Raw genomic sequence first — 14065 nt, 5'->3', positions numbered from 1 at the left:
TCTATGGACAACTGGAAGGTCATTGTTTGCCTACCACAAGCCAATTAAAAGGCATTTAAAACCCAGAAAACTTTTTTGATGCTTTGTACATAAAACAGCAAAAATTAGTGTGTGTGCAGAGCATTATTTAAAATGAAATCAATTTTTCAGCTTACTTTACTTTAAGATACCCAAAGCTAGAACAAGTGGAGGAAAAGCAATGGAAACCGCCGAGGAGAGTTGTCATCCCCTTGTTCAAAATGTTTGCCCTTCATGTTTTTATTGAGTTATAATCTTGTTCCGTCATGGAAAAAGCAAACAGTCAGCTGGTGTAGCTGTAGCAGCCAAGAAACTTTCCCAGTTTTAGAGCGCTGCTCTCCAGCTGAGGTCTGGCAAGCTCTTAAGGGGCAAAGCTCCTGCAACAGCACACCAGTAAAATACAAAAATGTAAGTGCTCTGGGCCGGAACCAGACACCTTCAGGTTATACCTTGTGAATTACAACCAAAAGCAGGAAGCTTGTATAGCTAGTGGCGGAATGCTCTACTCAAGAGATGGGGCTATGACATCTTGCGATTTTGATGTGATGCCTCTGTTGCTACAGCCCACTTTACCGCCACATCACACCTTCTCCTCATATTTGGCTTACAATCTGCAAGTACCCCGAAATTTTGTTCACACACACTGCTCCCCAGAAGCTCCCAATACTTACTCCAATTGAAGTGCTCTCTGGTTAGGAAGAAAACACAGAAAAATCTTGTGGCACTTTAAAGATTAGCAGTTTTGTTGACATAGGAGCCTTTATGGAGAAGAGCTGGTTATTATATCTCACTTATCTCTACCCTAAAGAGTCCAAAAGCAGCTTATAATCGCCTTCCCTCCCTCTCCCCACAACAGGTATCTTTTGAGGTGGGTGGAACTGAGAGAGTTCAGAGAGAACTGTGACAAGCGTAAGCTCACCCAGCAGGCTTCAGCATGGTATAGTGGTTAAGAGCTGTAGCCTGTAATCTGGAGAACTGGGTAGATTCCCCGCTTCTCCTCCACCTGTAGCCAGCTGGGTGACCTTGGACCAGTCACAATTCCCAGAACCTCACCTACCTCACATGGGGTTTGTTGTGGGAAAAGGAAGGGAAGGCAATTGTAAGCTACTTTGGGACTACTTTGGGTAGTGAAAAGTGGGGTATAAAAGCTCTTCTTCATATGGAGGAGAGGGAGATCAAGCCTGATTCTCCAGATTAGAGTTCGCTACACTATGTTGTCAGATGTGTCAGGCAGATAAAATGAAACCTCAATAAGAATAAATATATATTCAGCAGAGGGAAAGACATACGGAGGAGAATACATGGCAATTTTATCTTGCATGCTTGTACACAGAACTGTGGGAAGCTATACCTCTTCTGCTTTACAGCTGCTGGGCTCACTTCTCACAAATTCTACCCACCGCTGTGTATAGATTTCTGTTGCCTAGGGTTTCATTTCATGCATCTTATGCAGCAGGCTCCAGTCCACAAAAGCCTGTCTGTTCCACATAATATATTTCTGGTAAGGCCTTGCAGGAGGAGTGTGTCTCATGGCTTAAGTACCACTCAGCTATTAACACCCACTCAGACCAGCTGTCCCACCCCCAGGTGTCTCCTCCTCCAACCAAGCATGCTTATCTGTCCAGCAGCCAGCCCCAACCTTCTGTCCCCCCCCCCCTGACTACCCCTCCCTCCTTGGCTCAGAGGCTGCAGATCCCTGCTGCATGAGAGCTGTCTCTGATGGTGAGTTCCCAACCCCGGGGCCTCCAGCCTGTACCCTTTCCAGGTCCTGGAGGGAGAAGAAATCCACAGAGTTCTTCTACTCCACCCACCCCAATTTAGCGCCCATTGTATTCCTAAATGCAACAGTGCTTCAATAAACATTGTCTTCAAGGCGTCACAAGAAGCCTTTTTATTTTTTCATCAAGGCTACCATGACTCTCCTTTTTGAAGCAGGTTACAGTAGATGAGAGATAGGGATGTGCGTGTCCTGCACAGTGCAGGGGGTTGGACTAGATCAGTGGTCCCCAACCCCCACAGTCCAGGGACCGATAGCGGTCCATAGATCAGTCGGTACCGGGCCACAGCTCCTCCTCGTCCTCCTCCCCGGCTGCTGCCTCGGGGGCTGCCCTACCACTCTGCCGCCGGCTCACCTTTAGTGCTCTCCAATGGCCAGCATGGCTGGGGCTCCCCCTCGGCGTGACACTGCACAGCTGCTGCTGGCAGTGCCCCCCAGTGGGCGGTGGGAAGTCAGGGGCGCTGGCGGGAAAGCAAGTGGAGCAGGCGGTGGCAGTGACGTCCCTTGGTAAAAGACTACCCCCCCCCCAGGCCTCAGTAATATTGTCAAGTGCTAACCGGTCCCCTGTGATAAAAAGGTTGGGGACCACTGCGTTAGATGACCCATGAGGTCCCTTCCAACTCTATTATTCTATGATTCTAAACATCAGCATGAGCCCTGTAATTACGTGCCCAGCCACCCAAATTGGGAGAATTTGCTCTAGTATACCTTGAACACACTAGCATTTGACCAGATAACACTATAACACACTGTGCATTAACTGTACATGAGCTGTATAAGCCAAAGAAGTGTGCGCCCGGAGGACTTTGTACCCTTATAGACAATCAAAACTGACAGTAGGACAAAAGTCATATTGACAAAGAGTAGGCGAGATGCACAGGGGGAGGTAGCTCCCAGAAGAGTGGAGGGCCCTGATGGAGTTGTCAGAGTTCCACAGGGCCTGTAGAACTGAGATCTTCCACCAGGTGTTGGGTTAAGGCTGGGCTAGAAAGAGAAGCTCCCACCCATACAGGCCTGATAAGGCCTGTTCGGCCAGTTATCGCTTGAAATTGCCCTCCTGGAAGGCTATATGAATAGGGGTTTGGGGGAGAGGGAGGGGGAATGTCCTGAAGATCAGGATTCTTGCCACCATCTTGGATTGTCATGTATTGTTTTATGTGGAGTTTTTAGATTTGTATGTAAACCACCACGAGCCAGATAGACCCGAGAGTGGCGGTCAACAAGTACAAATATAAATAAATAAATACAGAAGTGGAGGCCAAAAGAGGCCCCACCTACAAGGCAAAAGGCCACAGCTGCTCCAGGACAAGGCAGGGCACCTTGTGAGGAGAGAAAATCAGCCTGATAGGCCCAGCAGGAATATGGGTGCACAACCTGTAGGGCAGTCTCCCTCCCACCAGACAGTAGCAGCAGAAACAGGTGGTTTGCCAATCTAGGGCAGCAACTAGGGGCAGGGAGGGGGGAAAGCAGGGAGGGGGGGACAGGGGAGCCCTCTGCAAAATCAGCTGAGACTTGGTAAGGCAAGGAAGAGGTTAAAAGAGAAACCAGACTCAAAAAAAAAGAGGGGAACTGCTGTGCCTGGCCAGCTTTGGTAGAACCCCAAGGACAAAAATGGAGATGTCAGGAGAGACAAGGGAAGAACAAAAAGGGAGCTAGGTGAGAAAAGCTGAGTAGGTGCAAAGAAGGGAAGAGGACCAATAAGTATCAACATCTGATCTCTAGAGAACTCCCTGCCTAATCCTGTCATGTTAGCCTGCCCCCCACTCTACTCCCACAATGGCCAATGATGGGCCTGGATGGAGTGGGAAGGGGAGGGGCTCCATGCATTTAAGCCTTTGCCGCCCAAATGGAGAATAAGGGTGCTGTCATTTGTACAGTCACAAGGAAGTATTGCAAGCACTGTAGGACTGTATTGCAAAGCTTTCTGCTGTCTTCTGGTAACTCCAGGACAAACCCGATCTTGTTTGCATCACCCTAATCTAGATTTCTTCCTGGGACTGCTGGGACTTGCTTTCAGGTGAGAGGGCAGCAGTCCTCTGAGCCTGAACTGATGCATCTTTATTGCAGCTGCATGCATACCTGATTTCACGGGGGCTTGGCACCAGAGGATCTGGTGGGTGCGGAATGTTCGTATGCACGGGGTCTTGACCGTCTTCACCTTGTGACACATCGCGTTGTTGAAGAGAGGGCTGGAGCAGCTGGTGACAACAGTGCGCAAGAGGCCCGCCATGTTGCTTGGAGGTCCAGGTCACCCCCTCAGAAAGCTGCACGGTCCTGCTGTGTAAGAAACGAGACCAGAATCCTGTTTATCAAATTCGAGACTTTGCAAATCTAACTTGGAAAAACTGAAAGGGAGAGAAAGGAGAGAAAATCATGGGCAGGCCAAAGCTAAGGAAGCATGAGGTGGTCAGGACAGAGCTCTTAAGAAATAGCTAAGATGTTGGCAGGCACTGCTTATGTTAAGGCCACTGTGTTTATAAAACTTGGGCAGACCAGCAAATGTAATGGCATGCTAGCAGCTGGACGGAACAAATATTGCCTAAATTGCACTGAAGTTCACAGCTTGAACACTGTCTCAAATCTTTCTTAAGCTTGTCTCATGTACCACATTTCAGTTTCAGAATAGCATTTACAATTTGTGAGCAGTCTCTCCCGCTCCCCATTGTCAGAGAGAAAAAAGTGTTTACTTCAGTGTGGCATAATGCAGTGGTCCCCAACCTGCGGGCCGCGGCCCGAAGGCCATGGCGCCGGGCCGCGGCTCCCCTTCCCCGCCCCTCCCCCCCCGCAGTAAAAAACTTCCCAGGCCGCAAGCTTGCAGCCCGGGAAGCTACTTACTGCGGGAGGGCGGGGAGAGGGAATCAGGGCCGGGGTGCGGCCCGCGGGCGCGGCCGGGCGCGGCTCGTGGGCGCGGCCCGATCCGCGGGTGCGGCCCGCGGGTGCGGCCGGGCGCGGCCCGATCCGCGGGTGCGGCCCGGGGCGCGGCCGGGCGCGGCTCGCGGGCGCGGCCGGAAGCGTGGGCGTGGCCTGCGCGGTCCCTGTGGGCGCGGCCCAATGCCCTGCCGGTCCCCAGCCTAATAAAGGTTGGGGACCACTGGCATAATGGATAGTGTTTGACTAGGATCTTGGGAGACCCAGGTTAGAATCCTCCACTTTGATCACAGAAGGTCCCTGGGTGACCTTGGGCCTATCACATACTCTCAGTCTGGCCTACCTCGCTGTGTTGTTATGAGAAAAACAGAGGGAAGACTATATTCTAAGCTACTTTGGGTTTCAACTAAGAAGAGAAGTATAAATGAATGTAATGTATTTAGCACTAATAGTTGTAATTATTACTTTGTGAAGGAAGAACACTTTTGCTCAAATAAACTAAACTGTGCCTTTTTTTAAAAGGCTGGAAAATATAATGGAGTAAAATCCTCCAACAACTAGAACAATAAATGGTTTGGTATTTTGTGATTAAATTTTCACACAATCCAAACTATATGACTGGGAGAAGACTGGTCAGATTTCAAAATAGTTTGATCAACTCCATCATCTTTCCTTTGTAAATAACAAACACTGGGCCATGTTTTTAGACTTTCAGTATTATCAAAATACTTGCAGGACAAGTTATTTTTAAGTAATGCACAGTACCTAGATTCAATTTACTCTATTTACCCATTATGGACTGGACTCAAACTAGTTCTCATATTTGTTCACTAACTCTCCCCACAAAGATTTATTTGAATCTTCTGATTCCAATGGAACTTTTAGGAGGTGAAGATCTCAGCACCCTATGTTTAAAAGTACTCTTTTTCCTTCAGATGAACACAAAAGGCAAAAATAAATAGATTAACCACTGTAACTCATACAGAACTGTCATACTGACAAACTCTCCCATGAGTCCAGTGGCGCCTTTAAGACTTTATTCACAGTATAAGCTTTTATGTGCACGCAACCTTGTGTCAGATGCAGTGAAACATAATATCTTCAGCCATTACATATAGGCAGGGGAGGATAATTGCTAGGAAGAGTCAGCTAGTGTCAAGATGCATAAAAAAACTGGGCAATTATTGCTGAGATTGGATGGATAAAGGTAGTTATAGAGATCTGTGAAAGGCCATAAATAAGCATACCAATATAGCAGTCAACAAACAGACACGAGAAGAAGTTTGAATTCAGTGGCAGCCCTGAATTCAACAAAGTTCAACTCTGGATACCAGCAGGAAATGGGACATGACCCATGTGCAGGTGCATGCTTCTTCAGTTACATTAAAACAGCTTTCATTAAATGCTACATATAGATGGGAGGGATTAGTTGCCAGCAGGAGCTAATTAGAGCAGAGGTGCATAAGTAACCACGCAATAAACACAGCTAAGATTTGGTAAGACATACAAGTAGCAGCAAATTGGCATGCAAGTGATAAAGGAATAAACAACAGATGTGAGGACTTAGTTTGAGTCCATTGGTCCCCCCTCCCACCCGAAAAAGACAACAAGTTCAGTTTCTGGATATAAGTGAGAACTGAGTGATTTAGCCTGTGCAATGAGATAAGAAACCGATATCTTTGTGAACCCCAGGGGGGTTCCACTGTCCTGAGTATTGTAATAACTTGTAATTCAACAATTTCCTGTTCCAGACTGTTTCTGAAATTCCTTTGCAATAAAACAGCTACTTTGGGGTCCCCTACTGAGTACTTTGGGAGGATGAAATGTTCTCCTACAGGTCTCTCAGTTTTGTGATCCTTGGTGTCAGATTTGTGTCCATTTATCCAGTAGAAAGAAGAAGAGGAGTTGGTTCCTATATGCCACTTTTCTCTACCCAAAGGAGCCTCAAAGCGGTTTACATTCGCCTTCCCTTTCCTATCCCCTCAACAGACATCCTGTGGGGTGGATGAGGCTGAGAGAGCCCTGAGATTACTGCTCGGTCAGAACAGCTTTATCAGTGCTGTGGCAAGCCCTAGGTCACCCAGCTGGCTGCATGTGGGGGAGCACCGAATCAAACCCAGTTGCCAGATTAGAAGTCCACACTCCTAACCACTACACCAAGCTGGCTTTGACCTGTTTGCCCTACGCAGAGAACAGAAGGGCATTGTTAGCACTTAATGGTACACACAAGGTTAGAAGATAAGCAAGTGAATGAGCATGAGATGGTGTGGTGACAGGGTCATCTGGGAGTATGTAGCAACAAAACTGGCATCTAAGTTTATTGCAAGCTCTGGCACCAATGTCCATGTTCAAATTAGATATTATTGTGGGTGAGAAGGAGTTTGAGATCAGGAGGTTGACTGACAGCAAGGAAAGGTTTGCCCCGCAGTACTTGTGAAAGAGAACTGTCATTATTCAGTAGAGGTTGCTAAAGTTGCTGACGATGCAATGAACTGTTTTGAGCTGAGAGCTGTAGGTGTCCGCTAGTGGAGTTCTGCTATTGTCCTCCCATATTCAAGTATGCCCCTGTTATCACCCAGTAACATTTCAAAATATTCTGATGTAGTGCTTTGCTAGAGTATTCTGCCACCATTGTCAATGGGAACTGGATGTTCCTATTACCGACAATCAGGTTAAAACCAGCGGCCCATTTACAAAATCACATGAAAACAAAGATAAGATTACGAAGTACACTGCAGCCTTCAACTGTAAAGGACAGACACGCAGGTAATAAGAAAATAACACAAATTGTGTATGGCCATTTACATCATTCTCCTCTCCTATATTTTATCTTTTTAACAACCCTGTTAATTAGTCCAGCGCTGAGAGAGTGTGACTAGCCAAAGCCACCCAGAAAATTTTCATGGTAGAGTGGAGATTCAAACTTGGCTCTCTCATGATCCTGGGCCAACACTGTCCATTACACCAAGCTGGCTCTTGTACAGTTAAAAGACAAATAAAATACATTCATATGTGGAATTATGTGGACAAAGGGCAGCTTTGTGTAGTAGTTAAGGGCGGCAACCTCTAAGACAGAGAACCAGGTGTGATTCCCCACTCCTCCACATGCAGCCAGCAGGGTGACCTTGGGTCAGTCACAGTTCTCTCAGAGCTCTCTCAACCTCACTTCCTTATAGGGTGTCTGTTGTGGGGAGAGGAAGGGAAAGGTGTTTATAGGCCACTATGGGACTCCTTCGGGTAGTGAAAAATGGGATACAAAAAACTAGCTCTTCTTCTCAAATGCCTTTTTTTTACGCAATAAGCTTTCCTCAGCCAGAGTCTGTTTCTTCATACAACTGACAAAGCAAGCTCTGACTCACAAAGACTAATGCCACAGTAAGTTTGTTGTCACAGGACTATTTTGTTGGCTACAGCAGATTAACACAAATTACTAAGGACTGTGGTCTTTATTGCTGTGTTTAGCTTTTTGTAAGTAGAATCCTAGTTTATGTCATTTCTGTGCCGCTTGATATGACACATGAATATGTATGCTATGCTTTAATTCTTTCTCGTGATTCCAGAATTCTAGAATCCTAATGAGATCTGAATTCACTGAGCTGAAATCTCTTCAGAAGCAGGCAGCTGAATGATGCAGCTGAGAGCAATGATCTGAGACCTAGAAGACTAATTTCTGTTTCTATGCCTGCTTCCATCCAACTTCAACCTGAGGTAACAGCTTTAAATTCCTGACTCTTAGACGTAAAAGTAGAAACTGTCAGAATGATATTTGCCCGGTGTGGGGTCAGAGAACACTAAGAAGAGGCAGACATAGTAGCCTCTGTCCAATCTATTTTAGAGGCCGCTTGTCCCTGCCAGAAGATTATGAACTTGCTATAGAGCTCAGAGGTCCTTGTGTCAGATCCGGGAAATAGCAATCCATTCAAGGGTTATAATCTTTCGTCTATGAAACTTTGCTAGCAAAGAAGACTCTTAAGACAAGCTAGAAGGCTGGGTCAACTGAAATCGGGCCCAGATCAAATTAACATTTTCCTCTTCAATGATTGCCTTAAAGAAATAATTGATCTTCCTAAAGGATTTCACTACCCAAAGGAGACTCAAAGCAGCTTACAATCACCTTCCTTTCTTCTTCCCACAACAGATACCCTGTGACGCAGTTGAGGCTGAGAGAGCTGTGAGAGAAGATGTTCTGTGAGAACAGCTCTAACAGGACTGTGACTAGCCCAAGGTCACCCAGTGGGCTGCATGTGGAGGAGTGGGGAATCAAACACAGCTCTCCAGATTAGAGGCCACCACTCTTAACCACTACACCAAACTGGCTCTCATAACATACCCACAACAACCAGTGGACTCCAGTTGTGAAAGCCTTCAACAATTTATTTCATACAATTGTTTGCAAATTCTGTAACTGCGCTGCTTTATAGTTTGATGGAACTTTACAATGCCTGTGAGCAGGGGTAGTCAACCTGTGGTCATCCAGATGTTCATGGACTACAATTCCCATGAGCCCGACTACCCCTGCCTGTGAGCATTCCTGGGAATGTTCACTGAAGCAAAGATCCCCTTTCTTTACTGACTCTAGAAATGTCCTGCACCAAATATAAACCTGAACATCAACCATTATAACCAACGTGGATGTGGAAGAGACCTTACTGACCATCTCCTCTATTATTTAAACCAAGCTGCAAGAGAGCCGCAAGGGAGTGGCGGGCAATAAATCGAATAATACTAATAATACTAATAATACTAATAATACTAATAATACTAATAATACTAATAATACTAATAATACTAATAATAATAAAAATAAAAAGAGGATCCAGCTACAGTTGATCTCTGTTATAGCTGAATATCCCTGAACACCCCCCCCCCAAAAAAAAAATCTGCTCTATTCAGGCTCAGCTATAGCGGCTAATGAACAGATTCTTTGATCTGTAATCTGCTGAAATAATACCCAAAATGTATGAGGCTGAATGCACACCCCTATTTTGCAGACAGCACAATGGTTTTTCTGTCAGATCCTAAACGTTCCTTACCAGCATTGATGGGCGTTATCACTGAATTTGAGCAGTTATCAATCATATTCAAAAGGGGAAGTTTTGCTCTCCCTAATCTGCACCAATACAACCTCGCCTTACTGCTTTCTAATGTTTAGCTAACACATCTTTTAAAAAGTTATAAGTGCAAAAGAAATGCAGCGGTGGCATTTTAAAATTCCTTCCCCAGCGTGACGCACAAGTTCACAGTTTCCAACTTGTGGAGTTTCTATAGCAAGCGCCATATATAGAAACACAAACACACAGGCAGACTCTTGCCACGTACTCGACAATTCAGAACATGCAAGACTACTCCCTCCCAAAGAAACAGAACCATTTATCTCCCCCCAACACACTTTAAAGAGACTGTCATTAGATGAAAGCGTGCCCTGAAAGGAATCAATCACATTCCCAGCCCCCCTCCCGGCATTCTCAGGCATTACCACGTCTGCAGGAAACCCAAGTAGCTGGAATCCCCATTCATTAGCAAGTTCCGATTGGCTGCTTGCTGAGAGCACCGCTATGCATAATTTGCACCAGACACACATGATTGGAAGGCAGGGCCTTATCAGACTCCATCTGGAGTCAAGTTCATTCATTGAAACAGCTTCCACCGTTCCTTTCTGCAGACTCTCAAACATTTCATTAAAGCGGCATGTGGTCACCACCCAGTCACATATTAAGGGATCTGCCAGCAAGCTACTGCCTCCATTAGCTGCTGGAGCTCGAAGCTGGAGGTCAAAACTCCAGTGTTTCATTTCTAATCTCACCGGTGACTTGGTGTCTTCTGTTTTGCCCTTGAGTGTGGCACATTTTTGGAGAATTTTTTTTCCACTTTAAAATTTAACTCTTTATCAGGTGCTCAAACTTATTTATATGAATCTTCCGAGTACTTTTTTTTTAATGGAAGTTGTAGCGCTAAGAAGCATACAATTTCTGTTCACAGCAACAGCAAACATCCACTTTAAGCACTAGACAAATGTTGATTAATATCCAATAAGAATGTTGGAAGAACACAGAAAAGAATTTTATGGGAAAGACTAACAATTGGCGGGGAGGCAGAGGCTAAGGTGGAAACTTGTCTGCTTTGCATAGAAAAGGTCCCATTTTTAATCCCCAGCACCTCCAGCTAAAAAGATTTTAAAGTAGGTGCTGTGAAAGACCTCCACCTGAGACCCTGGAGAACTGCTGCAAGTTAGAACAGGCAATACTGTCTCAGATAGGCCTGACTTTGTATAATGCAGCTTGAGACCAGTGTAGGGTAGTGGTTAAGAGTGGCAGACTCTAACTGGAAACAGCTGGTTCCAAACTCCTCCACATGCAGCCAGCTGGGTGACTCTGGGCAAGTCACAGTCCTGTTAAAGCTGTTCTCACAGAGCTCTCTCAGCCCCACCTACCTTACAGGATGTCTGCTGTAGGGAGAAGAAGGGAAAGATGTTGGTAAGCCACTTTGTGACTCCTTTGGGTAGTGAAAATTGGGATATTAAAAAAAAAACTCCAGCTCTTCTTCATGCATTCACATGTAAGCCGATTTTCTGTGTGTCTCACAAATACACACGGTGATGACATTTGGAAGTTATTCCAGTTTTGAATTCAGATACATGAAGTTGCCATAGTGAATCAGATCACTGGAACATCTAGGTCAGTATCCTCTATTCCAGGGGTAGTCAAATTGAGGCCCTCCAGATGTCCATGGACTACAATTCCCATGAGTCCCTGTCAGATGGGCAGTTGTGTCAGACAGAGATGTGTCACATCAACTACTGCTTACTCCTTTTAACTGGAGATGCCAGGGATTGAACCTGAGACCTTCTGCATGCCAAGCAGCCCCTCTCCCCAAGCCATCCTGACAGCCAGGCTCTCAAGTGACCTACAGAGAAACATCTGTAAAATGCTCATAGCTACTACAGTGAATGTAAAAGCACTCTAGTCACTCCTTTTCCCCAACCCCCTTGAACCCTGCTCAAAATGAAGTCTTGTAACATTTCACTTAAAAGGTAGGCTTCCCTTAAGAGGCTTTTTAGGGCTTTGCTCCTTGGGAACCTTTCTCTAGCTGTTGGCTGTATACTCTACCACAGGCTGTTGTTGCACAACCTTGGCAGACAGTCGACATCTTTAAGCAAACTAGTCTAAAGATCACAATGAGCGATATGGAAGGAGACAGCTTTTCAGGACCTATTTATACTGCTCCATACTGGCACAATGTAACAGGAAAACAAGCCAAACCAAAACACCAGCAACAGCTGGCGAGCATGCAATAGACAACTGTAGCTCAGGTGAAACTTCCTGGCCTAGCTCAGACTGACAGGTTACATCTCACATTTTCCAGGTCTTGCTCCAAACGGCCCCTTAAGGCACAGTAAGTTCAGAACTTTAAGGCTGCCCTCGAGGTGAACAGAACAGCATCTTGAGTTGTGCCTAGGGAAGGACGGCAAGCCACCACAGCCTGTGGCTTCCACCTCCAGTCAGGGAATTTTTCCACTAACGGCCTTGCAAGGACAGTCCAAGGAGAGTCGGAAGCCACACCTAGGCAGTAACCATGTAAAGCTGCTGGAGTCAAAAGGTAGCAGCTTTCCCACAGCATGTGCACTAAATCTGGGGCAGCTTGCTTTGAGAAGCGTCTGCTTGCAAGAGGGTGTTGCGCTTGTTACCTTGCAGCCCTTCCACACGTACACATACACCCGCACACCCCTCTTAAGACAGCAACCTGACTCCTCAGAATAGACTGAGAGCTTCTGAAGCGACCCTAATAGCTTAGCTCATTCATTTCAAAGGCTTTCCCACCCTCCTGGATGTTTCTTCGTTGCCCTCTTCTCCGTCCTTCTGGGCCAGGGGTAGTCCAACTGCGGGCCTCCAGATGACCGTGGACTACAATTCCCATGAGCCCCTGCCAGCGTTCGCTGGCAGGGGCTCGTGGGTATTGTAGTCCACGGACATCTGGAGGGCCGCAGTTGGACTACCCCTTTTCTGGGCTTAAAGGCCTCCTTTCAAGCATGAACGGCTGGAGCCTAAAACAAGGTCATCTGCTTCGTTTTCCCCCTGCACGTTTGACCTCCACGTAGACAGCTCTGTTGACAGTGGCCACAGTCCGAGGAGAGAAGCCAGCGGGCGGTCAAAGGCGCCTTCCCCGGCTTGCTGGATCCAGCGGACCGGGCCCGGAGCGCATCAACACTTCCTCGGCTCCGTTCCCACAGGCCGGCCAGATGCGCCCCGTTCGGCTTCCTGACCGGCCCGCGGTTTTTTGTGCTGCGCTTCCAGCCGAGGCCAAGTCCCAGCCCCAAGGGCAAAGGAGGCCGGGCGCCCGGCACAAGGGAGGGCGACGGGGGCTTCAGGGGCCAAGATGCCGCCGCCAGGGCTGCATGCAACCGAGCCCCTCGGCACGCTGCAGAGGCCAGCCGGCGGGCTCAGCGTGCCTAAGAGCGGGCTGCAAGAGGCACCCCGACCTCCGCCTTGCAGAACAATGAGGGCCGAATAGGAACCAGCTGTTCCGCCTGCCTCGTCTCCCGTCCGCGTCCTTCCCGCGGGCCCAGAATAGCAACTGTGTTTCCAAGCTCCTCGCCGCGGCTTATGCGTGGCGGAAAATCGGGAGAGCGCCTGGTTTAACCCTTCGCGTGCAGCCCCCCCCCCTTAAGATTCCCCCTCCGGGGCTCCACCGCCCTCCAGTTTCCTTGGAGACTTCCCCGCCGCCGTGATGGAAAGAGAAAACGCTCTAAAGCCGTCCTGCATTGTTTGCAACAGATAAAAGGGGAAAGGGGGGGGGCACAACTGCTTTTAATCCCTGGAGCAACTGAAGGAAGCAACGGGGTTACTCCCCCGACCTCCCAGCCCCTGCGGTGGAAAAGGAGGAAGGGGGGGGAGGAAGAGCAGCAGCCCCACTTACCACCCTTCGCGCCCTTCCCGCCGCAGTCCTTCCCCAGGCTCGCCGGAGCCGGCGCGAGACGGAAAGCAGAGCGAGCGCGCGCCAGGGCCCAGCCGAAGGGGCGGGGCGGGGCGCCGGCGCGCGCCGCTTTCGCAGCCCAGAATGGGAGGCAGCTGGAGCCGGCCGAGGTAGAGACAGGAGAGACACACAAGGCGGTCACGTGAGGAGAGGCGCTGCAAAGGGCTGGGGTCCTCTGCCGAGCACGTGATGCCGCCGCTGCGGGGGGCCGGAGTGGGAGGACGGCGGCGCTTTGCTGTGTTTTTGGAGCCGGGGTGTGTGTGTGTGTCTCTCTCTCTCCCCCCGCCCTTCCCCTCAGGGACGGGGTTATCAGAGAAGCGCCCGAGAGGAAGGAACCCTAAAGAGGAAGAAAGGCTGCAGATGGGCGCATTCTCTCCGCGCTGGTGCAGCGCTTTTGTCAAGCGGACAGGGTGTTAAATTGGCAGCAGTTCG

General features: G+C 48.1%; 1 protein-coding gene across 2 annotated transcripts in view; it reads right to left on the bottom strand.

The window, feature by feature from the left end:
• Positions 1 to 13734, bottom strand: part of NNT (nicotinamide nucleotide transhydrogenase) — a 61296-nt gene extending 47562 nt beyond the window's left edge. Inside the window, exons 1-2 of one of the 2 annotated variants that reach the window (XM_077347077.1) lie at positions 13577 to 13734; positions 3875 to 4072 (exon numbers count right to left, since the gene is read on the bottom strand). In XM_077347077.1, the coding sequence (XP_077203192.1) occupies positions 3875 to 4025 (151 nt within the window). In that variant the 5' untranslated portion in view covers positions 4026 to 4072; positions 13577 to 13734. The remainder of the gene's footprint in view (positions 1 to 3874; positions 4073 to 13576) is intronic. The other variant, XM_077347078.1, reaches the window with a different exon arrangement.
• Between the last annotated feature and the right edge of the window lie 331 nt (positions 13735 to 14065).

The sequence above is a fragment of the Paroedura picta genome, chromosome 7 (genome assembly GCF_049243985.1).
Source record: "Paroedura picta isolate Pp20150507F chromosome 7, Ppicta_v3.0, whole genome shotgun sequence".
In the NCBI taxonomy this organism is placed as follows: domain Eukaryota; kingdom Metazoa; phylum Chordata; class Lepidosauria; order Squamata; family Gekkonidae; genus Paroedura; species Paroedura picta.
The sequence above is the reverse complement of the archived record's forward strand: the minus strand, read 5'-3'. Positions and strand labels throughout refer to the sequence as shown.